At 49.1% G+C, this 27,477-nt stretch overlaps 1 protein-coding gene across 7 annotated transcripts; it reads right to left on the bottom strand.

Moving 5' to 3' along the window:
• Positions 1-333: 333 nt before the first annotated feature.
• Positions 334-27,021, bottom strand: INPP5K (inositol polyphosphate-5-phosphatase K). 7 transcript variants are annotated; one of them, XM_053567757.1, is made up of 12 exons: positions 26,111-27,019; positions 24,129-24,230; positions 23,729-23,830; positions 17,928-18,044; positions 17,421-17,596; positions 16,791-16,902; positions 16,106-16,215; positions 3,588-3,774; positions 2,332-2,469; positions 1,991-2,089; positions 1,761-1,865; positions 334-1,607 (listed from the first exon to the last, which is right to left on the bottom strand). In XM_053567757.1, the coding sequence occupies exons 2-12, from the start codon at positions 24,213-24,215 to the stop codon at positions 1,548-1,550; spliced, it is 1,293 nt and encodes a 430-aa protein (XP_053423732.1). In that variant the 5' UTR covers positions 24,216-24,230; positions 26,111-27,019; the 3' UTR covers positions 334-1,547. The 7 variants fall into 7 exon arrangements, with proteins under 7 accessions (XP_053423732.1, XP_053423733.1, XP_053423729.1 ...); XM_053567758.1 differs by having other exon boundaries at positions 26,124-27,019; XM_053567754.1 differs by having other exon boundaries at positions 23,729-23,837; positions 26,111-27,018.
• Positions 27,022-27,477: the final 456 nt, after the last annotated feature.

Here is a 27,477-nt window from a genome sequence, read left to right as displayed (position 1 = left end):
TCTGTCTCTACAAAATAAATAAATAAATAAGATAGGGTCTGAGGGTGTGGTGGGTGAGGAAGGATGAACCACTGAGTTTTAAGTTCCAAGAAACCCATTCTGCCTGGAGTAAACTAAATGCCCCAAAACACAGATGACATGCTCCACCTTGGCCAGGGACCCAAAGGGTTACCACCCCAAAACCTTAGCCTAGTCCTATCCTGGGCCCCTCTGCCCATCTCAGACACAGGACGTCTAGTTTGGATCTACAAGGCCTTTGTCCCTGGAGTTTCATAAGGAGTTGTGGGCCCATCACCATCTCCCCCGCTCCATCATGAAGGAGTCACACACAAGTGTAAAATCAATGTTTTTTATTACCCCCCAATGTAACAGACTCAGAACATCAACAGCCATGGCCCAGTAGAAGCCAGAGGACAGTTCTTGATACACATAGCTCCCTGGGTGGAGTTTGCAGTGTAGAACAACTGAAGTGACCCTCAATCTCAGGTCATAGGATGGCATGACAGTCACTGAGCAGGATCCCCAAGGTGGCTTCTCCTGAGAAGGGCTGTTGAATCACCATTGGTAGGAGGCAAGTGGTGAGAGTGGGGACAAGCCATTCCACACAGTACCTGGAGAATACTCTTTGAAGATGCCCAGAGCCAGATCCTCTAAAACGTCTTGATTCAGCTCTCTGTTCTGCCAGTCCCCATTTCTAGGTCCTGGGAGGGTCCAGAGAGAAAAGCAATTTCTGGCGAAAGTTCTGACAAGGGTGGGGCAGATAAGCTGAAAACCGTGGTTGAAGCTCCTTTACCACCTGTCCAGTCCTTCCTAAGTGGGCAGAAAGTTAACCTGGGTCCTTTCCAATTCTCTCTGTTCAGGCTCTGGAACTACCTTGGCTGGACTTAATGCAGCAGGTAGTAGGGAAGGCTGTGCTATAGGAAGACTCTCATCAACCTATTCACCTACTACACAAGAACCCGGCAGGAGCGCCCCTCCATTCTACCCACTTAGTCATACTTCTGCTGAAAGCAGGGACCCCAGATTCTCTGTCTATCTCTTATTGGGACAGGCTATGAGATGCCAAGACTCCTGTAACACAACGCTGCTTGCACCAACCAGTCCATGGAGCCTGTAGAAATGCAAGCATCCCCCCTCCCAGGCAGCTTGAGACCTAGGATGGCATGACAAGAATGCAGGTTTGTGCCAGATGGGGCATGTGCCTGGCAGAACTAGAAGAAATGAATCAAGAAATGAGATGCAGGCTGGAGGGTCCTTCCAACATCCAGTGAATTGTTCCTAAGTCTTCACTGTTGACAAACTAGCTTGTTTTACTTACGTCTTAGCAAGAAAAACCTGTATTTAAGCAGCCAATTCCAGAGATCTGTGCTGGAGGGGGCAAAAGAGGCTGGCTAGAGCTTAAAGGTGGTGAGTATGTGGAGAATACTTCGTTGTCTCCTTGGGGGGCTGGGCTGGGCTGGGCTAGGCCCCGAGAACTCCTGGCAGTGTGGTAAAGCAGAGCTGGCCACTAGCTCTGGCCTCCGCCCTGGATTCGCTCCCATCCTGGTTCAGATCTGGGGTTGGGCTTCACCCAGTGGCTCCTCCCTCAAAAAGAAGCGAGATGGGATCTGCAAGGATAAAGCAGGTGGCAGAGGGAGAAGACCAGGCCTTCCTCCATCTTCCATCCTCTCTCCTGTCCCACCTGATGTGGCTTCACAGGGAACTGATGATGGGCTCTGAGAAGTCCTCTGTGACGCCCTTCCCCCACCAGCATTCCTTACCTGGAAGGATGTGCTTATCCCCACCACAGAACGCAGATTGTTGCTGTAATAGCAGAGGAGAAACTGATCTGCAGTCTTAGGGATATTGCTGATGTTGATGTATACCTGGAGGGAGGGTAGACAGGAATGGGGTCAACTCCAGGGCCCTGGGCTCCCCCCAGCTCTCAGTGACAAGCTATCCAGAACTCTGTTCCTTCCAGAAGACAGAGGAAGTGTTTAGGTGAGCCCACCTGCTGGAGATGTACCTGGTGCAGGTTGTCACTGACGGAGATCTGGTTGTCCCCTACCCAGACATAGGACACATAGTCATTAATGTGCCGCATCCCCACCTGTGGGAAAGGGGTTTGGACAATCAATATTTGGGACCTGTAGTAAGTCCTTTAGGAAAGGACAGTCTGCTGCAGCTGGCCATCATACTGCACCCTCCCCCCCACTTTACCCTAGCCCCTAGGTAGGCAAAGACCCTGGGGTAGGTGAGTTCTTCAGTGCCTTTTCAGCTCCCATAAGCCCTCAGGAAGGATAAACGAGGGAGCTGCTGCTGGTGGACTCTCCGTCTTGCCTGCCACATCACCTTGTACAGTCCAATCCAGTCCCACGGGCTGCTGGGGAAGTCTGGAGCTGAGAAGTAGCTGACCACCATGTCGTTCTCCATGGTCCACAGGCTCTCAGGCATCAGGGTGATCGGTGGGTTAGACACCAATGGCTTCAGCTAGACACAGGGTGGGAAGAGGATTCTGGTAGCATTATTCCCTCTTCAGAGCAACTGCTCCTCCCTATGCCCAGCCAACCGTGGGGTAGGGATTCCCCAGAGGGGTGGCCATAGAACTGCACTAGGCTGCTTCAGCTGACCTTGGCTGGCCAGCAGGAAAGAGAAAGGGCCAAAGGCCTATCAGGGTGGTGGGTGATCCTGCCAAGGAGATGGGGGCTGAGAGCCAGGTAGGTAACACAGGGTGCCAAGCAATCAGAGTGAGGGAGAGAGGACAACGGGGGAGTGGCTGAGAGGTTACAGAACGAAGCCAGACATCTACTCTAGGCCTCTAAGGTATCTGACCCAACCCCTGAATCCATTTTCTTTTTTTAGAGACAGAGTCTCACTTTGTCACCCTAGGTAGAGTGCCGTGGTGTCATAGCTCACAGCAACCCCCAGCTCTTGGGCTTAGGTGATTCTCTTGCCTCAGCCTCCCGAGTAGCTGGGACTACAGGCGTCCACCACAACGCCCGGCCTTTTCTTAGTTGCAGTTTGGCCAGGGCTAGGTTTGAACCTGCCACCCTTGGATGCGGCCAGCACCCTACTCACTGAGCCACAGGCACAGCCCCTGAATCCATATTCTGTGTGAAAACAGCTGTGACAGTGTGGAAAGACAACGGTGTAAGGACAGAGAAACCAGTATGAAAATGTGAAGGCTGAGGGGCCAGCCAGCAGCTTGAAGGAAGCCAACACTGCCTTCCTTGGTCATGAGATGGCAAGATATAAGAATGGAGGGAGCTCTCTTTGCAACTTGATCTAGATAAGTTTAGGACAAATAAAAGGAAGTCCTACTTCGCACAGTAGGTAATAAGTGTAATGGAACTCATTAGCCTCAAGGGAGAGTACCAAGAGGAAACAGAAACCTATTCACAAAGGGTTTGAACACGCTTTTGACAGACAGAGCCATCAACAGCTCCTAAGAAGAGCTGGGATACCTGACCTGGGAGGAAAGGCAATCATGGACTCCTACAGGTCTTCCCTGAGGGATTGGTTGACACTGGATCCAGGCTTGGAGGGCTGGGGGATGTGGCCCAGCATAGCTGTTCTTCTGCCAAGTGTTAGGCAGCCTGGAAATTTACCTCCAAGTCAAAGGTGCCAGTGACAGGCTTATGGTCACTGATGCTGTACATCATGTGGCTGACGTATAACTTCAGAGACAGGGAGAAGCAGGGAGCTGGAAGGCTTGGGGTGTGGGGGGCATTCTGGGAATGCCGCTTCAATCTCCACAGGATGCGGTCGGTCCATGCAGGCTTGCGTTTTTTCTCACTGGGGGTAGGAGAAGAGGAAGAAAGGTTTGGCATGAGAGCAGGAATGTACCCCCATGAGCTTGCTGGAACCCCTAACCTCTGCATCTACAGGGCCATAAGGCCCCTGGGTCGAGGCTGGAGGGAGCATGGCAGCAGGAGGAGGGTGCTGTCTCCGTCAGACTTAGCCAAGGACCCCCTGCTTAGCCCACAGTTTTATGAATCACTGTGACTCAGAAACATTTCATTACAGAGCTTTTCTTCTTTCTTGAACAAAAGTAGCAGTTCATCAAAGAAGCTGAAGTTTGGATTTTGGAGTTAGACAACCCTGAGCTTGAATTTGGCTTCCCTGCTTACTGACAAAGCAAAGAGGGAATGCTTAATACATGCCCCTGGTCAGCACTGTTGGCGTTCACTTTTTTTTTTTTTTTTAGAGACAGAGTCTCACTTTATGGCCCTCAGTAGAGTGCCGTGGCATCACACAGCTCACAGCAACCTCCAACTCCTGGGCTTAGGTGATTTCTTGCCTCAGCCTCCCAAGTAGCTGGGACTACAGGTGCCTGCTACAAAGCCTGGCTATTTTGTTGCAGTTGTCATTGTTGGTTAGCTGGACCAGGCTGGGTTCGAACTGGCCAACTTCAGTGTATGTGGCTGGCACCAAACCAATGTGCTACGGGCACCTAGCCTGCATTCATTCTTTACAGGTGGGGAAATTGAGTCTTAGGAGAGAAGTAACCTTTCCAAAGTCATATAGCTTCTAAGCGGTAGAACCAGACTCAAGGCTAGGAAGTATGACCACAGAGCTGTGCTCTTAACCAACAGGCCAAGCCCTCTTAGGCCTCAGCTTCCTCATTTACCTAACAGACTGCTAAGATGATCAAATGAAAGAAAGTACACAAAATGTTAAGCATGGTGCTTAGAACATGAGCTCTCTGTAGACTAGCCATTGTTGACTCTTTGTTTTTGTTCTCAAGAGTCAACTGAGAGGCCAGGTATGGTGGTTCACACCTGTAATCCTAGCGCTCTGGAAGGCCAAGGTTGGGGTGGTGCCTGTGGCTCAAAGGGGTAGGGCGTCAGCCTCATACACTGGAGGTGGCAGGTTCAAACCTGGCCCTGGCCAAAAAATGCAAAAAAATAAGTTCTCATGGAAGGCCAAGGTCTGAGCATTCCTTGAACTCAGGAGTTCAAGAGCAAGACCCTGTCTCTACTAAAGTCTAGAAAAAATTGGCAGCGCCTGTAGCTCAGTGGGAAGGGTGCTGGCCACATATACCCAGGCTGGCGGGTCCAAACACGGCCCAGGCCAGCTAAAACAACAATGATGACTGCAACAAGAAAATAGCCAGGTGTTGTGGCGGGCGCCTATAGTCCCAGCTACTTGGGAGGCTGAGGCAAGAGAATCACTTAAGCCCAAGAATTTGAGGTTGCTGTGAGCAGCGATGCCATAAGCACTCTACTGAGGGCAACAAAGTGAGACTCTGTCTCAAAATAAATAAATAAATAAATAAAATAGAAAAAATAAACAACACCTGGTTGTTGTTGCCTATAGGTGTAGGCACCTATAGACCAAGCTACTCAGGAGGCTGAGGCTGGAAGATCACTTTAACTTAGGAGTATGAGATTGCTGTGAGATAGGCTGATGCCACAGCACTCTAGCCTAGGCGACAGAGTGAGACTATCTCAAAAAAAAAGAAAAGAAAAACTCAATTGAGAGACTGCCCACATGTTTGCTAGCCTCCTTGAGGGGAATGAGAGAGGTCATATACCCAATGGAGACAAAATGCTTTTCTCCTCCAGGTAAGTGAAGTTGCCCAAAGACAGGCAAGTCTCTGTCTCCATACCCAGTCCTCCCAAGGTTGTTCCCACGCCCTGTCCTCCTGGAGACCACTGTCCTTTGAGTCTTGGAATTGGTGGGGGAAGGGAGAAGGACAGGAGGTAGGACAGCTGCTGTTTTTAAGTCCCCCACCCCGGTGAAGGATTCCACTTCTTGAATGAACCCAAAGTGTAGTAAAGCCAAATCAGATGATTCTCTACTTTAAGGAGTCTTCAGTGCCTCCAGAATAAAGTTCAAGTCCCCAAGTAGGGTTTTCAAGGGGCTCAAGAGTCTGACTGCCCCAATCCTGCCTATCTCCCACCATATTCCCAGATCCACCCTGCCCTGGTGACTCAACCTTTTGTACCTTTGCTTTTGCAGTTTTTGCTGCCCCGAACAGCAAATTTTTTTTTTTTAAGAGACAGAGTCTCACTTTGTCACCCTCAGTAGAGTGCTATGGTGTCGCAGCTCACAGCAACCTCCAGCTCTTGGGCTTAGGTGATTCTCTTGCCTCAGTCTCCCGAGTAGCTGGGACTACAGGCACCCACCACAACGCCCGGTTATTTTTGGTTGCAGTTTGGCTGGGGCCGGGCTTGAACCTGCCACCCTCGGTATATGGGGCCAGTGCCTCCTTCACTGAGCCACAGGTGCCACCCTGGAACACCCTTCTTCACTAGGGAGAGGCCCAATTCCAGCATTGCCTTTGCCATAAAGCAGCAATTCTCAACCTGTGGGTCGTGACCCCTTTGTAACAATGAAAATACATCCTGCATGTGAGATATTTACATTATGATTCATAACAGGAGCAAAATTACAGTTATGAAGTAGCGACGAAAATAATTTTTTTTTTTTTGTAGAGACAGAGTCTCACTTTATGGCCCTCGGTAGAGTGCCGTGGCCTCACACAGCTCACAGCAACCTCCAACTCCTGGGCTTAAGTGATTCTCTTGCCTCAGCCTCCCGAGTAGCTGGGACTACAGGCGCCCGCCACAACGCCCGGCTATTTTTTTGGTTGCAGTTTGGCTGGGGCCGGGTTTGAACCCGCCGCCCTCGGTATATGGGGCCGGTGCCTTACCGACTGAGCCACAGGCGCCGCCAGCAACCAAAATAACTTTATGGCTGGGGGTCACCACAACATGAGGAACTGTATTAAAGGGTTGTGGCATTAGGAAGATTGAGAACCACTGTCATAAAGACATTCCTCTTTCTGTTTGCAAAGTATTTTAATCCAGTACTCATCTGGACAACATAGTAAAACCCAGTCTCTATGAGAAAAAAAAAGCCCACCTAACCTTACTGTAATCAGCTCCATATACTTGTGATCAGTTGGAAATAGTTTTTGTCTCCTACTTTATTCAACTACTATTTTACTTATTTATTTAGAGATGGAGTCTCACTCTGTTGCCCTGGGTAGAGTGTCATGGTTCACAGCAACGTCAAACTCTTGGGCTCTAGTGATCCTCCTGCCTCAGCCTCCCCAGTAGTTGGGACTACAGACATCCACCACAATGCCTGGTTAGTTTTTCTATTTTTAGTAAAGACAGGGTCTCACTCTTGCTCAGGCTGCTCACACTCCTAGCTCAAGTGATCCACCCACCTCAGACTCCTAGAGTGCTAATATTACAGGTGTGAGTCATTGTACCCAGCTAAACCACTACGTATTATTTATTAATTTATATATCTATTTTTGAGACAGAGTCTCATTCTCTACCCTCGATAGAGTGCTCACAGCAACCTCAAACTCTTTGGCTCAAGCAATTCCCTTGCCTTAGCCTCCCCAGTAGCAGAGACTTCCCTTGCCTTAGCCTCCCCAGTAGCAGAGACTTCCCTTGCCTTAGCCTCCCCAGTAGCAGAGCCTTCCCTTGCCTTAGCCTCCCCAGTAGCAGAGACTTCCCTTGCCTTAGCCTCCCCAGTAGCAGAGACTTCCCTTGCCTTAGCCTCCCCAGTAGCAGAGCCTTCCCTTGCCTTAGCCTCCCCAGTAGCAGAGACTTCCCTTGCCTTAGCCTCCCCAGTAGCAGAGACTACAGGTGCTTGCCATAACACCCGATTAGATTTTCTATTTTTAGTAGAAACAGAATCTCGCTCTTGCTCAGGCTGTTCTAGAACTCAAGTTCAGGCCATTCATCTGCCTTGGCCTCCCAGAGTGTTAGAATTATAGGCGTGAGACACTGTAGCTGGCCTCAACTACTATTTTATTTTTATTTATTTATTTATTTTTGAGACAGAGCCTCAAGCTGTTACCCTGGGTAGAGTACCGTGGCATCGCCATCACAGCTCACAGCAACCTCCAACTCCTGGGCTCAAGCGATTCTCTTGCTTCCACCTCCCAAGTAGCTGGGACTACAGGTGCCTGCCACAACGTCCGGCTATTTTTTGGTTGCAGCTGTCGTTGTTTGGCAGGCCTGGGGTGGATTTGAACCCGCCAGTTCAGGTGTATGTGGCTGGTGCCTTAGCAGCTTGAGCCACAGGCACCGAGCCTTTATTTATTTATTTATTTTTGAGACAGAATCTCACTATGTCACCCTCAGTAGAGTGCGGTGGTGTCATAGCTCACAGCAACCTCCAACTCCTGGGCCCAAGTGATTCTCTTGCCTCAACCTCCCGAGTAGCTGGGACTATAGGCGCCCGCCACAACGCCCAGCTATTTTTTTGTTGCAGTCTGGCAGGGGCCGGTTCGAACCTGCCACCCTCAGTATATGCGGCTGGCACTCTACCCACTGAGCCATAGGCACTGCCCAATTTTGTTTTATTTTTTTATTTTATTTTGGTTGCAGTTCAGCCTGGGCCGGGTTTGAACCCGCCACCCTCGGTATATGGGGCCGGCGCCTTACCGACTGAGCCACAGGCGCCGCCCTTTATTTTATTTTTTGAGACAGAGTTTCACTTTGTTGCCCTCAGTAGAATGCCGTGGCGTCATAGCTCACAGCAACCTCCAACTCCTGAGCTCAAGTGATTCTCTTGCCTCAGCCTCCTGAGTAGCAGGGACTACAGGTGCCCATCACAACATCCAGCTATTTTTAGAGGTGAGTTTCACTCTGGCTCAGGCTGGTCTTGAACTCCATGAATTTAAGTGATCCACCCGCTTCAGCCTCCCAGATTGCTAGTGTTACAGGTGTGAGCCACCGCTCTTGGCCTTCAACTGCTATTTTAAATAAACATATCCAATGTATTATTGGCCTATCAATGGTAATACAGTAAGCATTCCAGCAATTTCAGAGAATGGTGTCATGGCAGTGAACTCAGACTCTAGAAACCAGTTGGGGAAAAGTTCTGTCCTGTTAATTAAGAGATGTATGTCCTTGGGCCAAGTGACTTCACTACTCTAATCCTCAGTCTCTTCAGCTCTAAGATGAGGTGATAACAGTACTTACTTCAAAGAGCAACTGTGAGGATTAAAGAAATTAAAATGTGTCAAGGGAGTGGTTAAGAAGCAGTTACTCTGGCTAAACCATGGTCTGCTTGTTGGCAACTTGGGTTGTTTCCAACCCTTTACTCTTCTGAGGACATCGGAAGTGGTATTCTCATCTCAGACACTGACTCCTTGAATCCACCTTGGATATTAGGTGTCTACCAATGCTTAAAATCTTAAAACTAATGTACCTTCTCTTTTTCAAAGTATTCTCTCACCCCAAGTTCCTTCTGATGGCTGAGAGCCCATACTTGCTGTCACGTCAGAATCCTCCCTGAGGCCTGACCACAGCCTATCTTTCTTTCTTCCTCAAGACCTCTCCGTCTGTTCCCCTTCTCTCCTTTTCCATGCCCAGGACAGGCTCACCATTGGGCACCTATATTATTCTTTCAAACAAGCCTTACTTAGCTCTGATTTTATGCCAGGCAACTGGGGGTATGGTAAATAGGATGGACAAGGTTCTTTTTAGAGACAGAGTCTCATTTTATCACCCTCAGTAGAGTGCTGTGGCGTCACAGCTCACACCAACCTCCAACCCGTGTGCTTAGGCGATTCTCTTGCTTCAGCCTCCTGTGGAGCTGGGATTATAAACACCTGGCTATTTTTTTGTTGCAGTTTGGCTGGGGCCAGGTTTGAACCCTCCACCCTTGGTATATGGGCCGGCACCCTGCCCACTGAGCCACAGGTGCTGCCTGTGGATGGGCAAGGTTCTTGAGGAGCTTGTTGGACAAAAGCCAAAAGTGAATAAGTGAAATAAATGTGTACAAATTAAATACTCCATATAGTCTCCAAGGTCCCTATTTCTTTTTTTTTTTTTTTGAGACAGAGCCTCAAGCTGTCGCCCTGGGTAGAGTGCTATGGCATCACAGCTCACAGCAACCTCCAACTCCAGGGCTCAAGTGATTCTCCTGCCTCCTCCTCCCAAGTAGCTGGGATTACAGGTTCCTGCCACAACACCCGGCATTTTTTGGTTGCAGCTGTCATTGTTGTTTGGTGGGCCCGGGCTGGATTCAAACCCACCAGCTCAGGTGTATGTGGCTGGCGCCTTAGCCGCTTGAGCCACAGTGGCTGAGCCCAAGTTCCCTACTTCTAATAATAATAATAGCTAAAAACTTCTGTACCCCACAGCTATGATTTAATGAAAAAAAAAAAAAACAAAACTTCTGTACACTAGGCACGGTGACTGGGGTGTCATGGACTATCCTAATCTTTACAATCCTGAGTTGCAGTTCACATTTTTGTCCTTTTAAAGCAGGGTACTGAGTTCAGATGCTACCCTGTCCAGGTGGAAGCCAGATGATTGCCCAGGTCTGACTATGAAGCTCATGTTCCTTCCACTGAACTCTGTCTCCTCCCACTAGCCCCGTTGTAATCTCCCCGCAGTGGCAGGAACCATCTCCCCATGTGTACTCGCTCATACTTTTTGGCTGAATGGTTATGATGGAACATAAGAATTGTTTCTAGTGACGAATTCACATGCCTTCACATTAGAAAAACTAAAACCAAGTATCTTTGCAAACTTCTTCTGACTTAACAGTCTAAAAATCTCTGCCAGGCCAGGCGTGGTGGCTCACACGGAGGCTGGGGTGAGAGGATTGCTTGAGCTCAGGAATTTTGAGATCAGCCTGAGCAAGAGCGAGACCCCGTCTCTAAAAATAGTCAGGTGTTGTGGCAGGTGCCTGTAGTCTCAGCTACTCGGTAGGCTGAGGCAAGAGATCACTTGAGCCCAAGAGTCTGAGGTTGCTGTGAGGTATGACACCACAGCACTCTACCTAGGGCAACTGAGTGAGACTCTGTCCTGAAAATAAATAAATAAACAAATAAACAATTAAAAAAAAATCTGAGCCAATTTACTGACCCCAAAGCAATGATGTGTTGAATTTCTGTGTCCAAAAGCACTGCTTCCTTTCAGTTCCCTATACATAGATGGCTTTTATTTTTTAAATGGCCCAATGAATTCTAGGCCATGGTTAACCCATCAGGTACTTCAAGGGTCTGAAACACTAGTTTTGAATATACTCTGCTCATTGCCTGCATACAGGTTGCCTGGTTCATAATGGTAATTGTAACAAAACTCTAGTGCAATCCTGATTTTAACAGGATTTCCTGCCCTGCCCTCAGCCCTTTCACCCTCCCTTGCAATGGAGCTGACCTCGTTTCTCATTACATCTTGGCTCAGCAACACTGTAGTGGCTGGCCAAAGCTGCATACCATACCTGGAACATAAATAGCCCATAGCTGCTTTGTAAAGCTGGGATGGGCCAGGGTCTCTGCTGGGTTCCTCTCCAGGTGCTTCTCATGGGTGCTGAGGACTGACCGCAACACCTGCCCTTCTTTCTGCCAAACTGTGCTGCCTCCTTCAAGATACTCTCTTTACAAGGTCTGATTGACTTCTCCTGGCTTCAGCTGCCTGCCTCCTTACCATTCACGCCAACATTCCGCAGAGAGTTCTGGAAACCTTCTACTGGCTTACTCTTGGGCCTGATAGTATTTATTTAGGTATCTTTGCCATGGGTGGGTCCCTCTGCTGGACTGGCTGCTCCCTAAAATATGCTGTCTTACCCTTTTCTCCTCTCTGGCTTCCAATTCAAACATATGCCAGGCACCGTGCTTCATATTGGGGATGGTCCTAAATCAGATCACAGCAAGGAGGGCACACTGGACCTTAAAAAGAACACTGAAAGCATGGTTTGTGGGGCATGGTGGCAGCATGGGGCAGGAGAAGAACTCTTAGTGAGATAGAGAAGGGTCAAGAAAGGCTTCCTAGGCGAGAGGAAGTCTTGAACTGGGTTTTCAAGGATAAATAACAGTATGATTAGACACGAATGTCTCTGTTTCCCAGGTGGGCTCAGGCCCTGCCCACCACAGGACTTCTGGACCCTGGCTCTAGCCAGGAATATTTCAGTTACAATGGCCCCTGTAATGTCCCATGTTCCTGTACAGACATTTCTTCATTACCTGGTTTCCAGGCAAGAGGAGGGAGTACTGAAAGCTTATGGGGCTAAAGACATACAGACCAGTTCGAATCCTTGTTCAATCATTAAGTCTGTTACTACCTTATTTAGATATTCCTTGAGACTTAGTTTCTTTATTTGTAAAAAGTCAATAACAACAGTGTATACCTAATGAGAGTATAGTAAAAATTAAGTAAAGTGAATACAGGCAAAGCTTTTTGCAAAATGCCCAGCACATGGTAAGTGCTCAATATTATCAATCACAAAGAGCAGTCTTTGCCTCCTCCCTAGCAAGTGCTGGCCATTCTGAGCCTGCCCTCCCTTTTGCTGCTGCTGGCAAGACTGGCTGTGGGTTCTGAGGCAGGAGGTTGAAGAAAGTACTATGGGCTACAGAGTGCAGAGAATCAGTCTGAGCCCCAGCTCTGCCACTCACTAGCTTAACCACCCAGGGAAGCCTGTCTATCCTGTCAGACCTCAGCCCAGACCCAGCTTTGTTTGTTTCTTTAGCTTTTTTTTTTGGAGACAGAGCCTCACTCAGTCGCCCTGGATAGAGTGCCGTGGCATCATAGCTCACAGCAACCTCAAACTCTTGGGATCAAGCGATTCTCTTGTCCCATCCTCCTGAGTAGTTGACTGCAGGAGCCTGCCACAACGCCCAGCTCATTTTTCTATTTTTAGTAGAGATAGGGTCTCACTTTGCTCAGGCTGGTCTCCTGAGCTCAGGCAATCCACCCGCCTCAGCCTCCCAGTGTGCTAGGATTACAGGTGTGAGCCACCACAGCCAGCCAAGACTGGGTCACACTCATGCTCATACTGGTCTTGAACTACTGAGCTCAAGCAATCCTCCAGCTTCATTCTCCCAGAGTAGTAGGATTACAGGCATGAGCCACCATACCCAGCCCAGATCCAGCTTTTGCAAGGACTTTCAGTCTCCTGCAGGTCTCTCTGCCATAACTTGGGGGGAAAGGACACCTGGGCACATGGCTTGTCAGCAGCTATTCCTGCCAGAGAGGTTTTAAAGTCAATTGGGTAGGCCAGGCACGGTGGCTCACGCCTGTGATCCTAGCACTTTGGGAGGCCGAGGCAGGTGGATTGCTTGAGCTTACGAGTTCGAGACCACCCTGAGCAAAAGGGAGACCTCCATCTCTACTAAAAATAGAAAAACTGAGGCAAGAGGATCGCTTAAGCCCAAGAGTTGGAGGTTGCTATGAGCTATGACACGACAGCACGCTACCCAGGGTGACAGCTTGAGATTGTCTCAAAAAAATAAAAATGAAAAAAAAAAAAGAAGTCAATTGGTAGAAGTTCCAGCCCTCAAGGGCCTAGACTATCTCACTGAGGCCTCATAGCTTTCACCGTGACTCTTATTTCCTATGGATGTGGACCTGGCCACCAGCCTGTCATAGCCTGCCCTCTTACCTCCTTTTCTGCCCAGTCTGTTGCCCAGGCTGGGCTCTGTCCCCAGTGATCACTGCTTCTTCTTCTGTGAACTGCCCTGGCCATGACCTACCCTGTCTTACTCCATACTCCTGAAATGGCTCGCCCTCTCCCCCTTTCCTTGACAAGGACATTTTGGCTTTGCCATCCACTTCCAGAACCAAGCTTGCAGTTCTACCTCTTGCCCTGGCCTGGCTGTGAAGATACCTACTCACTCTCCAGATCCCAAAGGCCTGGGATGCCTTGTAGGCACCTCCTACCACCCTTACAAGAAAACTCTGCGAGGAGGAATGAAGGAACTGAAATATAACATGTAAGGAGCTCTTCTTTTCTTCAAAGTGATTAAGGTCCTTGTCCTAAATTAGGTCAAGGACCTATTGCCAGTAGCGCTTTTGCTCTTCAGCCTAAGCCCCTATGCCTTAGGTTTTGGTGGTTACCTGGCCCCTTTCTCGGCTTCTTAGGAAAGTCTTTTCTTTTAATTTTTACTTGAAAAAAAATTTTTTTTTTTTTTTTAGAGACAGACTCTCACTTTATCGCCCTTGGTAGAGGGCCATGGCATCACAACTCACAGCAATCTCCAATTCCTGGGCTTAGGCAATGCTGTTGCCTCAGCCTTCCGAGTTGCTGGGACTACAGGTACCCGCCACAATGCCTGGCTATTTTTTTTTGTTGTTGCAGTTTGGCCAGGGGTGGGTTTGAACCTGCTACCCTTGGCATATGGGGCTGGCACCCTACCCACTGAACCATAGGTGCCACCCTGAAAAAATTTTTTAGGCCCAAGGTCTCACTTTGTCACTCAGATTGGAGTGCAGTGGCATAATCATAGCTCACTGAAGCCCCAAATTCCAGGGCTAAAGTAACCCTCCTGCCTCAGCTTCTCAGGTAGCTAGGCCTACAGGCATATGCCACCACGACCAACTAATTTATTTTTATTTTATTTATGTATTTATTTTTGAGACAGAGTCTCACTATGTTGCTCTTGATAGAGTGCCCTGGCGTCATAGCTCACAGCAACCTCAAACTCTGGGCTTAAGCGATTCTCTTGCATCAGCCTCCCAAGTAGCTGGGACTACAGGTGCCTGCCACAGTGCCCGGCTATTTTTTGTTGTACTTGTTATTGTTGTCTGGCAGGCCCAGGCCAGGTTTTAACCCACCAGCCTAAGTGTATGTGGCTGGCACCCTAGCCACTGAGCTACAGGTGCCAAGCCTTGCCCAGCTAATTAAAAATTTTTTTTTTCTGGGCGGCGCCTGTGGCTCAAGGAGTAGGGTGCCGGTCCCATATGCCGGAGGTGGCGGGTTCAAACCCAGCCCGGGCCAAAAACCAAAAAAAAAAAAAAAAAAAAAAAAATTTTTTTCAGAGATAGGATCTCACTTTGTTGCCCAGCCTGGTCTTTTTTTTTTTCTTTTTTTTTTTTGAGACAGAGCCTCAAGCTGTCACCCTGGGTAGGGTGCCATGGCATCACAGCTCACAGCAACCTCCAACTCCTGGGCTCAAGTGATTCTCTTGCCTCTGCTTCCCAAGTAGCTGGGATTACAGGCGCCTGCCACAATGCCAGGCTATTTTTTTGGTTGCAGCCATTGTTGTTTGGTGGGCCTGGGCTGGATTCGAACCTGCCAGCTCAGGTGTATGTGGCTGGCGCCTTAGCTGTTTGAGCCACAGGCGCGGAGCTGCCAGCCTAGTCTTGAACTCCTAGTATCAAGTGATCCTCCTGCTTTGGCTTCCCAAAGTGCTAAAATTATAGGTGGTGAGCCATCACACCCAGCATAGAGAGGTTTTTAGTAAAACTACCACCTGAAGATAGTCAAAAAATAACAATAGCAGGGCAGCGCCTGTAGCTCAGCTGGCAGGGCACCGGCCATATACACTGAGGATGGCAGGTTCAAACCTGGCCTGGGCCAGCTAAAACAACAATGACAACTGCAACAACAAAGAAAATAGCTGGGCGTTGTGGTGGGCGCTTGTAGTCCCAGCTACTTGGGAGGCTGAGACAAGAGACTCGCCTAAGCCCAGGAGTTGGAGGTTGCTGTGAGCTGTGATGCCACAGCACTCTACCCAGGGTGACAGCTTGAGACTCTGTCTGAAAAAAAAAGAAAAGAAAAGAAAAAAATAACAGTAGCAGTTCTCTTCCATGTTTACTGGGTACCAGGTACCAGGCACTAGGCTAAGCATAATCAAGGTCTCATTCAATCTTCAACCTCACGAGGTATCAGTTGTCATCATGCACATTTTATAGATGACAAAATGGAGGCTTAAACAGCCTGCTAATGTCATACAGTTGATGAGGGGCAGAGCTGTGCTTCTAACTACCAGATGACTGCATTGTTCCTGAGTCTACTACTTCATCTTCTCACATAGCACCTGATCCACTCACAGGCTGGGGCAGGGGGACTTAATACCAGTAACTGGCTGAGCCAAGCCTTCTGCCCTCTATTTGGGGACCAGAAGGTCCTGAGAAGTGAGGGCAAGGGTTTAGAGAATGCTGAAGTACAGAGCCTCCTCAGTCAGTAGTCATTGCCTTCATCCTATCCTCTGGCTGATCTGTCCCCCGCCACCTTCTCTGTCCTTTCATTCTCTCTGAGGACAGTCTGGGACAGCTTCCATAGTCAAGTGTCTCATGAGGGAGTCAAGAGGCACCACTCCTGAGAGGTGACAGCTAGATCTATTCCTGCCACCCTAAGACTGTCACTAGGGCAAGCATAACCCGACTTCTGTAGACTTCCTGGGCCCCCATTTCCTGCTCACCTGGTGTCATAGTTGTTGGAGTTCTTGTCAAACTTGTAGGTGGGCGGGAAGAGCAGGGGGCCCTCTTGGAACTCCCGGAGCAACACGTCGTGTCTCTTGGCAATGCTGAGCTGTAGATAAAGGCACAGTCTCCAAATCCCAATAGCCCGACGTAATACCCCAGCACGTGCCATCGTAAGTGGAACAAGAGTCAAGCAATGCCACTCCACTTCCTCACTGTCCCACTGGCTGTGCATCAGCAGCCCACCCTTACCCCCAGGAAAGTAGCTGAATCCTTTTGAAAACACTGCCCCACAGGCCCAGAGAAGGCAGTTGTCTGCCACTTTCCAGTCCTTGGACTATAAAAACCAGGCTTTGAATGTCATCTTTAGGGGAGGTCACTATCAGACATGTATCAGAGGGGAACCTGGGGTAGCTAGTTCTCCAAAAGGGTGGCATCTCATCTTCTAGGAGGCAAGCAAGGCTGGGGACAAGGCAGAGCACAGGGACACAAGTGGATTTATGCACAGTGCAAGGCATGGCAGACTAAAGATACCCTAGCTCCTCCATACACACAGCAGCCCACCCTCATCCCCAGGTACAAAGCCCTGCTAGACAGCCCCCACTCCCGCCACTGGGAAAAAGAGAGCAGTGCTTCCCACATTTCGCCACCATCACCCCTTAGTATCCCTCCTTCATTTGATACCTGATCCTTTGCCCACAGGTTACTGTAGCACCGATTTTTTATGCATTCTTGAACAAAGTGCAACCCAAAGTCCTCGATCCGAAAGTTCATATCTCCAAACCAGAGAATAAGGCTTCAGAAAGAAAGGAGGGCAGCCTGAGGGTCTGTGATGAAGTCAGAGAAGGGAGAGCAACAGGTGGCTCAGGCCTGCTCAATCCAAGGGCTGCTGGACAGTGGAACACTCAAGGGGGCAGGTGAGAAGCCAGATGCCAGGTTAAGACAAGGGCATGTATGGGTCCAACAGAACTTTTCTCATGGCTCCTAAAGCACCATTCCAGCCAAGAGACCAGCCCAGAGGGGCACATGGCAAATCCAGAGCAACTTCAGCTCTCCCTTCCTCTCCCTCCACTGGCCACCGCCCCCTAGTGACCTCAGGAACCATAAGGTTCTTGACCTGGGACATTGAGATGTGTTCAGGGTTTCTAGGCAAGACAGAGAGGCTGCAGGAAGGAGAACCCAGGCAGGAAAAACTGGGGGACAGCAGATGGGGCATCAGGGAAAGAATTGGGGAGGGCAGCAGAGGGAACAGTGACTGGGCAGAGGATACTAGCTCAGGTCGGCAGGGGTAACAGTTTGAAGCTCTAGGCTCACTCATGGTCCAGGATGTTGGGGATACCATGTCCCTCAGAATTCTGCGTCTCCAGGATCCGGTCAAAGTGCTCCAGCCGCTTGTCATTGTTGGACATGTGGGGGGGCAGATGGCAGTTGATAATGGTGACATAGTAGCCATAAAGCTTCAGGCTGATGCTGACTCCTCCTTTGTTCCCCTGGTAGGACAGGTGGACAGAAGAGTGGGAAGCTACCCTGGGCTGGACATGCCCCCTTTTCACATTCTAGGCCTTTAGGGAGATAGTCTCACCTCCCCCAACGTCTCCCAGGGACAGATAGCAAACTTCCCAGGGTAACCTCTCCATGCATAAGCCCAGCTCACCTAGTCTGGGGTCTCAGGGATAACAAGCCCATCTGAGACAGGAGAAGGAGTATGCAGGACACTGGGCTGGACAGAGTACCAAGATTCATTTCACATCCTTTTTCTTGGGCCCAGTTCTGAAGTTCCCAACCCTTTCCAGCTCGTGACTCAAATAGCTCAGTCCTTACCCAGTACCCGAAGAGACCCGTGGGAGTAGAGTTTGTAAAGAGAATCCGGATATAGGGCAAATGATGATACTTGGCAAAGAACAATAAGAGGATCCCCTGCATGCGGACATGGGAGACCTGCAGGGAAGTGAGGGTAAAGGTCACACATTATACAGTACAGGCCAAGTCCATCCCTTCCAGGCACTGTGCTCTAGGGAGCCCTGAGCCAAATACAATGCCCTGCCCCCGGGTCTGTGGTATCCCAGTCTGATGCTCAGAGTTTCACTCCTTTCCTTTCTTCCCCTCAGCTGCCAAATGATGTATCCTGGCAGCTGCGGTTTCAGTTTCTGCTCTAGGCCTGAGGTGGGAGGGGAGAGGTGGTGCCCTACAATCAGGAGGGTGCTAACTCTTCAGTTCCAGATCCATGTGTGCCTAGGTGCTCCTCTTGCTGATGCCATCCTGACACCCTCTGGATACTCTCAGGCTGCAACCTTTGCTGGCTAGGGCCTCCAAGAGGAATGTGGCTACATAAGATTGTGGCTCAGGGTACTGGCTTTGAATCTCTGGCTTCAAATCCTGGCTCTGACTCTTAGTATTTGATGACATTGGCCAAGTCTCTCAGCGCATTTTTTCATGCATCAGGCAGGAATAATTCTATCTCATAGATGCTGTGAGGACTACCTGACAGCTATTATTTTTTGGTTTAAGGATTTTTTTGTTTTTGAGACAGAGTCTCATTTGTTGCCTTTGGTAGAGTGCCGTTGCATCATAGTTCACAGCAACCTCAAACTCTTGGGTTCAAGTGATCCTTTTGCCTCAGCCTCCCAAATGCTTGGGCTATAGGTGCCCGCCATAACGGCTACTTTTAGAGACAGGGTCTTACTCTCTTGCTTAGGCTGGTCTTGAACTCCTGAGCTCAGGCAATACACCTGTCTCAGCCTCCCAGAGTGCTGCTCTCAGGCTGGAGTGCAGTGCCTATTCATAGGTGTGACATAGTGCACCACAGCCTCTAATTCCTGGACTCAAGTGACTCTTCCACCTCAGCCTCCTGAGTACCTAGGGCTACAGGTGTGCAGCCCCTACACCCAGCTGCTTAATGTTTTTTTTTTTCTTTTGAGTCAGGGTCTTGCTCTGTCACCCATGCTATCAAGTGCAGTGGCATCTTGATAGCTCACAGCAACCTCAAACTCCTGGGCTCAGGTGATCCTCCTGCCTTGGCCTCCCAGAGTGCTAGAATTATAGGCCTGAGTGATCATGCCCAGCCAGTTTAAGGATTTTTTTTTTTGAGACAGAGTCTTACTCTGTTGCTTTGAGTAGAGTGCTGTAGCGCCACAGCTCACAGCAACCTCACACTCTTGGGCTTGAGCAATCCTCTTGCTTCAGCCTCCAGAATAGCTGGGACAATAGGCATGTGCTACTATACCTGGCTAGTTTTTCTATTTTTAGTAAAGATAAGGTCTCACTCTTGCTCATGCTGGTCTTGAAACTCAAGCAATCCATTCACCTCAGCCTCCTAGAGTGTTATAGGGAGGTCTTGAAACTTAAGCAATCCACTCGCCTCCCAGGTGTGAGCCACCACTCCCAGCCTCTTTAAGGATTTTTTTCTTTTGAGATAGAGTCTCTCTTGGTCACCCTTGGTAGAGTGCCGTGGCTTATTAGCTCACAGCAACCGCAAACTCTTGGGTTCAAGTGATTCTCTTGCTTCAGCCTCCCATGTAGCTGGGACTATAGGTGCCTACCACACAGCCCGGCTATTTTTTAGACATGGGGGTCTCGCTCTTGCTCAGGATGTCTCGAACTTGTAAGCTCAGGCAATCCACCCATCTTGGCCTCCCAAGTGCTGGGATTATAGGCATGAGCCACTATGCCCGCCCAGGGATTCTTAAAAGTAAATGCAGGGGCCGGGTGCGGTGGTTCACACCTGTAATCTTAGTACTCTGGGAAGCCAAGGTGGGTGGATTGCCTGAGTTCATGGGTTTGAGACCAGCCTGAGCAAGAACAAGACCTCATCTCTAAAAATAGCCAGGTGTTGTGTCAGACACCTGTAGTCCCAGCTACTCAGGAGGCTAAGGCAAGAGAATCACTTGAGTCCAAGAATCTGAGGTTACCGTGAGCTATGACACCACAGCACTCTATCGAGGGTGACAAAGTGATACTGTCTCAAAAAAAAAAAAAAGTAAATGCAGGGAAGGAACATGAGAGAGGTTTCTAAGGTGCTAGAAATATTCTGTCTCCTGATTTGACTGATGGTAACATGGATGTGTGTGTATATATATGTATAAAGAGTCATCAGACTGTACACTTAATTTCTGAATACTTTTCTTTTTCTTTCTTTGAGACAGAGCCTCACTTTGTCACTCTTGGTAGAGTGCTATGGCATCACAGCTCACAGCAACCTCTAACTCTTGAGCTTAAGTGATCCTCTTGCCTCAGCCTCCCGAGTAGCTGAGACTATAGGTGCCCGCCACAACGCCTGGCTCAGAATACTTTTCTGTACATGCTATAACTCAGTGAAAGAAAATTAAGAAAATATTCCCTATAGCTATATAGTGTGTGCAATGAGGATGGAGGATATATGCTCACAGGTTGGGGAGCATGCTGACTTCTACTGAAGGGCTTCATATCCTACTTCTTAGGCCAACCCTATAAGGAAGCACCATCCCTGCAGATGAGGGACTGAGACTCAGGGAGGCTAAAGAACCAGCAGAACTGTCAATATACGTATAACATCAAAGTACTAGGACTGACAAAACAGCTACTATTTGTAGCTGCTGTAAAGGGTGGGGTGGGAAAGGGCCACAGCCAGTGACCCTCCCTCTCGGGTTTAGACCATCTGTACACAGCACCTGAGTAGCTGTTTCCGGAGCACGAGATGTAGAGGCCAAGGAGGAAATCCCCGGGTAGGAAGTGTGTACTGGGGCCTTCCAGGAATTATGAAACTTGATATCACAGGCCAGGAGTACTAGCACAGTGGAGAAGTCAAAGCAGGGGGAACCCCAAGCCCAAGACTGAGCAAGGGAGGCAGTAGAACCTGAGGTTGCTAGAAATGTGCCCTCTCCCCCCAGTCTTCTCTCTCTCATCCACAGGATATATGATAACAGAAGTGGGGGAAGGGCAGGACTGTAAGGGATTGGTTCCCAGGGTCAGGACTGGAGCCTGGGAGCTAATAAAGACTCAGGGATAGCTCCAAGCTTAATCCCAACCCACAGAGCAGGTTAAGGCCACTGGGCTCTACCACAATGCTACTGTTCACTTTGTGAAGGAGTGCCAGGAAAGTGGAGGGGGCGCTGGACAGAGAGACTTCAAGAAAGGGTGGGCTGTGGGGAACAGCAGATTTCCAGCAGAAGTTTCAGTTGGAGGAAATAAAGTAGGAGGAGCTAAGAGAACTAGAAGGCTCGGGAGGCTGAGGAAAGAGAATCACATAAGCCCAAGAGCTGGAGGTTGCTGTGAGCCATGTGACGCCACGGCACTCTACTGAGGGCAGTAAAGTGAGACTCTGTCTCTACAAAAAAAAAAAAAGAGAACTAGAAGGAGGTGGCTGGGAACCCTGGAACAATCAAAGGGGGTCAGCCCCAGGCTTCTCAACCGATGGCTGCAAATCCCCACGCAAAGGGCAGGCTGTAACCAGAGCTCATGTGTCTGTATCTGTGTCTACCATGACTCCTGGCTGGGGGAAGGAGGGGCATCTATTTTGGGTGCCAGGCCTTCAGGCTGGTCCTCCAACCTCAGGAGGCCCCATGTGTAGAATAGGTTGTGTCCCTGCCACAAGCTGAGCTAATTTCCTTGGCTAAATTCCATCCTACCAATCTCTTGGCAGACATCTGAGGTGCAGGAAGCCTGCAGTCTTTGGGTGGTGAGAGAGAAGTGGTTCTGCCCTCTGTGAGGCCTAGCTCCAGGTCTATAGGAAGAGGCCTCTGGGTTATAGTCAGTAGGAACCAAGCCCTCAGGGAGTGGCATTTTCTAGCCTTAGCAGAAGACTAAACTGTAAACCTTGTATTTCCTCCTCTCCATTCTGCTCTCATCTGAATGACACATAGCTCTTGCCTCAGTATGCTTAGACAAACTAGGGTAAAAGAATGGATTCTGAAGAATGACAGTTATCAAGGGAAGAAAATAGAGTGAATTCTGTTATTTCCAAGCAATTGGGTACTAAGTGCTTTGAATGGGAGTGTGTTTCATCCCTCAGATGTGCAGGGCAGAAACAAAGTGAAGATCCAGCAACCCAGAGCCTTCCTGCAGATTATCCTATTATCTATAGATTCCCCAAAACATACCGGTCCCTCTGACTATGAACCTTTCCCCACCACACCTATCTCCCCTATCCTAACCTCTGGGCCCCTATACTTCATTTATACTGCATGTTCCCTATGATCTAAGGACATCCTCTGACACCACCACGATAGCCATGGAATACCTGTCACTCTTAGAGCTCACCAGTTTAGCAATAAACGAGAGTAGCTGGAACATGGGTTAGAAAGTTTGAAAGACTTTTATTCAAATTCCAGAGCCTCTGTGACCTTGTTGGTTTTTTATTTTTTTGAGACAGAGTCTTATTATGATACCCAGGCTGGAGTACCATGGCCTCAGCCTAGCTCATGGCAACCTCAAACTTTTGGGCTCAAGTAATCTTCCTGTCTCAGCTTCCCAAGTAGCTAGGACTATAGGCGTCCACCACAATACCCAAATTTTTCTATTTTTAGTAGAAATGGGGTCTCGCTTTGATCAGTCTGGTCTCAAACTCCTGAGCTTAAGTGATCGTCCCACTTTGGCCTCCCAGAGTGTTAGAATTATAGGCATGAGCCACTGCACCTGGCCTACGCCTTGCTTTTTATTTGTAAAATATTGTTATTTCAACAGAGTTAAGATTTTTTTTTTTTTTTTTGAGACAGAGTCTCACTCTGTTACCCTCAGGAAAGTGCTATGGCGTCACAGCTCACAGCAACCTCAAACTCTTGGGCTTAAACAATTCTCTTGCCTTAGCCTCCCAAGTAACTGGGACTACAGGAGCCCACCACAATGCCCGGCTAAGGAAAGTTAAGATTTTTAAAATAAGGCCAGGTGCAGTGGCTCACACCTGTAATCCTAGCACTTTGGGAGGTTGAGGTGGATGAGCTGCATGAGCTCAGGAGTTCGAGATCTACTCTACTCTTCTCTACTAAAAATAGAAAAACTAGCTGGGCATTGTGGCAGGTGCCTATAGACCCAGCTTCTGGGGAGGGGAGGCAAGAGGATCACTTAAGCCTAAGAGTTTGAGGTAGGATGACAGAGTAATACTCTGTCTTAAAAAAAAAAAAAAAAAAGAAAAGATTTAAAAATATTATATATAGGGCGGCGCCTGTGGCTCAAGGAGTAGGGCGCCGGTCCCACATGCCGGAGGTGGTGGGTTCAAACCCATCCCTGGCTAAAAAAAAAAAAAAATATTATATATAAAGATCTGTTTATAATGCTTAATACCAAGTAAACACTTGATAAGTGGTAGCAATCATTACTACACTTCAGGCTAGGCATGTGTGTAGATGGCAACTGGGGTAGGAGAAGGTACTGAGTTGCTGATGAGCCCTGTGGCACCTCCTCTAGGACTCCTCCCAAGCTAAAAAAATCTCTAGGTGTTAACCTAACCCCTGGAGACCTGGCTCAGCTACTTCAGAAAGGCATGAGGCAGGCAGGAGCCCCAGGGAGCCAGGTGCAAGTGAGGTTTAACCCTTTCAATAAATGGGGAACAGGATGAAAGGCTGAATAGAAGAGGAACACATTAAAGCAAATGATGGGAGGTTAATGGAGGTGAGACACAGTTCTCAACTGCCCATGAACTCTTAAATTACCTTGATAAAGCTCAGAGGGGAAAGCACATTCATGAAGAAACTGCTCCATGGGTCTTCGAAGGCAGCATCAGAAAGGAGGCTTATGATCCCAGAGTTCATTTCCTGCAAACTGACCATCCCAGGTCAGAGGCTTGTCCCTGGGCCTGGAGGGTACTTCCTGTACCACAGACATTTAGTACTGTCCTCACAGACCTTCAGGCCCTGGGTTCTGATGACCATATCTTCCTCCCCTGGTTGCTGGGCTCCAATCCCTTGCCATTGCTGACCCAGGACAGTTCCATGCAGGCTGAAAGCATCTTGTCTCCAGACTCCAGAGCAATGGGGAAAGGTTTCAGTGGTTTCCCATGGGGATACATTGGGACTCGTCAGGGATGGGTGAAGGGGCCCTACACACACTTACCCAATGATATATATGTCCAAGTCCTGGTTGTTTAACTGAAGCAGGTCTTTGAGATCTAGAGGGGGTGCTGCCGAGGCCACATTCCATGTCATGACATGTATGCTATGGAAAGGATGAACGGAAAATCATGAAGGAAAGAGGATAAGACTTTGTCCAGTAATGAACAGGAATCTAGGCCTGCTAATGGCTGCACCACAATCTCCTGCCATTGTGACAGGAAATGCAAATATCTGTAACTGGTGGTAGGAATAGGGAACAACAAGGCCTTGATCTTCACCTTTGTTCCCTGAAGCAAAAATCCCCACACTAGACTGGCTCCTCCATACAAGCCCACAGCTGCCCACAGCCGGAAGCATTCTGCTACTGACACTAGCAGAGCTGCCACAGGGAGCCCAAAGGCTTTGGGGTCCAGCAAGGGAAGGGATGAAAAGACTAGACAGCCAAGAATTTATTAATCCCATCAATTCCTCCAGCCATTTACATCTCAGTGATCATCTATGGCTCAGTTAGCAACTTCCCACTCCCACTTACCAACCCAGGGGTTGCTAGGACCATCAGGAAGATCGGGGGTGGTGGTGGTAGTGGTGGTAGTGGTGTGTGTGTGTTCAGATTTTACCTTATGAGAAAGCTCAGCACTAAAAGGATAGAGAAATTTAAAAAATAACAGAGACAACACTACTTTCCCTTCCCCACTCCTTCCTAACACATCCCTGGAGCACAACCAATTCTTCCAAGTACTTTAGCGAGCCTAAGGAGAAGCTTCTAAGTAATAGGGTTCTCAACATTTCTCTCAAGAGTCTACCCGCTCTTGGGAAAAAATGATCAGTTAGATAACACTTTCCACCTTAGCTTCAAAGTCCTAGGGAAGCAAAAGAACTAGATAAAGGGCTCTCAATAACAGTGGTTCCCATTAGAGGTTCAGAGGAAGAACTGTAGAGCTTGTTAACTGAATAGCTACAGCAACACTGCAAGGAAGCCCCAGACTATGCTGAGTACAGAACAGGCAGGAGCTGCAGACCCTGCAGAGATGCAGAGCAGCCACGAGACTCTTGTGACTCCTGGGTACACTAGAAGGAGAACCCACAGCAGCTGAAGATTCAGAACAGCAGAGGGTTTCAGGGGGGTGGGAGAAAGGGGTAGTCTTCCCCTAAACACCTCTTCTCCAACAGACCCTATTCTTAGAGGTCCATGTTTTCAAAAGCACTTGAAGAAATTCCTGGCCAGCTTAATGCAACTTCCTGCCCCTCCCTATGAATATAAACAACACAAAAAACACCTTCCCGAGCACTGGGGCTCAGATTCTGTGCTTCATTTGTTTACGATCTCCCCCTGCTGTCCAACAGAGGATTAAGGCACTCAGACTTTTTCTACTCAAAGGCTTCTTGTTTTCCCAGGGACCAGTTCAAAGTGGATGGAGAGCAAAAATCGGGATTTCTTGTTCCCCTTCTCAGGTTTGACGATTAGCAGCAAATCCATGCATTGTGACTTACACTAAGTTAGTGATTAGCGTTGTTCCTCATGAGAGGCCAGGCTATGTCACTTCACTAAAGGATCTTATCTAAATCTGATTTCGGATTTCCGGAGGTCATAACGGGATAAGGCAGACCTCATGATGCCTGTGTTAAATCTAAAGTAGGAACAAGATTTCTATTCTAGAGCTGAGGGGTGAATGCCTTGTAATGTTTTTAACTTCAAAAGCCCAATAGGCTCTTGCCTTCAGAAAACAAGACATCTGCTTGGAGGTACCCTAGTGGGAAAGAGCTTGGCGACTTAAGTTGAGAAAGGCGCAAGGCTCGGGCTTAATAGAGAGCACTCGACAAAGGCCTTGGAGAATTTGGGAGAGTCTGTGTATCAGCCGCAGTGCTGTCAACCTGACCCCTTCTCTCCTAGTCTTGTTCCGCCCCCCTGGCCTGCAGCCCCGACTTGGTCAGAGGCAGCGATCTGCCGGGAACAGGCCGGCCTGCCCCCGGAGTCGTCCTCACCCGAGCTTCTTGCCTTTCAGCCCGGTCGCCTTCCGCGAGTTCGCTGCCGCCATAGTCCTCACGCGGTGGTCCGGCAGACTCGTGTCTCCCTAGCGCGACTGGTCCCGGCCAGAGCAGCCCTTCTGGCGGCAAGTCTCGGACACCGCACGCTCTGCCGATTGTTTTTCTTCCGGATTCCACCCGTCCGCCTCAGCTTCCGTAAGAGGCGGACCCAGAGCGCACCGAGGCCTCTGGGTGGTCAGCTCGGGGGAAGAGGCGGGCTCTCCGACGAGCGCGAAACAGCAAGAGGCTGAGAGAAGAGGGGCTAAGGGACAGCGGGACGTAAAAGAGGCGTATCTGGCCTGTCATCAGAGTACGACGCAACACTGCCCGGCGGGGTGTGCGTGCGCCCGCCCGTTCCCAGCGCGCCCTGCGCCAGCCCGCGGGCGGGGCACCTTCGCCAGAAGTTGTGTCGCAGCGGTCATTGCCCCGCTCCTGACCGAGCCGAGGGCCCTGGCCTGTGCTGTCTTCGCTCCAGCTGCCCTCCGCGGAGACCAGAGGGCAAACGGGGATCGGGGGGTGGGGACACGCGGTTTAGCCACTGTCCTACTTGTGACCCTCTTTCCTGTGCTCCCCAACTGCAGGTAATTTCCCCAGTTCCCACTTATCTGCTCCCACTTTGACATGGCTTTCGCTTTTCAAACTCATTGGATTACCTATTACATATGGGACGTTTGGGGGTTCCTGGGCTCTTAGAAAACTGGCCACCAGTATACAAAAAATAAGTCACTTCTATTTGGTCTGCATTCAAGACCAAACATGAAATAAAAGATTACTTACTTTACCAAAGATTCTATCATTCCCTTCAAATTATTGGTTCTTAATCTTTTTGGCAGGGTGGAGGAAAATGTGTGGGATTCCTTTGAGAGCCACGACTTTCTCTAGACAAAAGACAGTTTTACAAACAGACTTCTTTTTTTTTTTTGTAGAGACAGAGTCTCACTTTATGGCCCTCGGTAGAGTGCCGTGGCCTCACACAGCTCACAGCAACTTCCAACTCCTGGGCTTTAAGCGATTCTCTTGCCTCAGCCTCCCGAGTAGCTGGGACTAGAGGCGCCCGCCACAACGCCCGGCTAACAAACAGACTTCTTGAGGTTCACCAACCTGGAAGCTAGGTTAAGAACTCCTACTTAAAACAAATGTTTTGCTTGGTTCACTGGATAAGAGGAACATGTGAAAAGGAGAGGGTCAAATGCCAAAGGAAATACTACTGCCAGTAGAAAATGTCCAGATTACATTCAGATATGTAATGTTTGTATAAATAAACTGACACGGGAATGCTATTTACATAAATCCACCTGCAAAAATTTTCAGAGGCAGCTATGTAC

This window comes from Nycticebus coucang, chromosome 18, assembly GCF_027406575.1.
Source record: "Nycticebus coucang isolate mNycCou1 chromosome 18, mNycCou1.pri, whole genome shotgun sequence".
In the NCBI taxonomy this organism is placed as follows: domain Eukaryota; kingdom Metazoa; phylum Chordata; class Mammalia; order Primates; family Lorisidae; genus Nycticebus; species Nycticebus coucang.
This window is presented reverse-complemented; position numbering and strand designations above follow the sequence as displayed.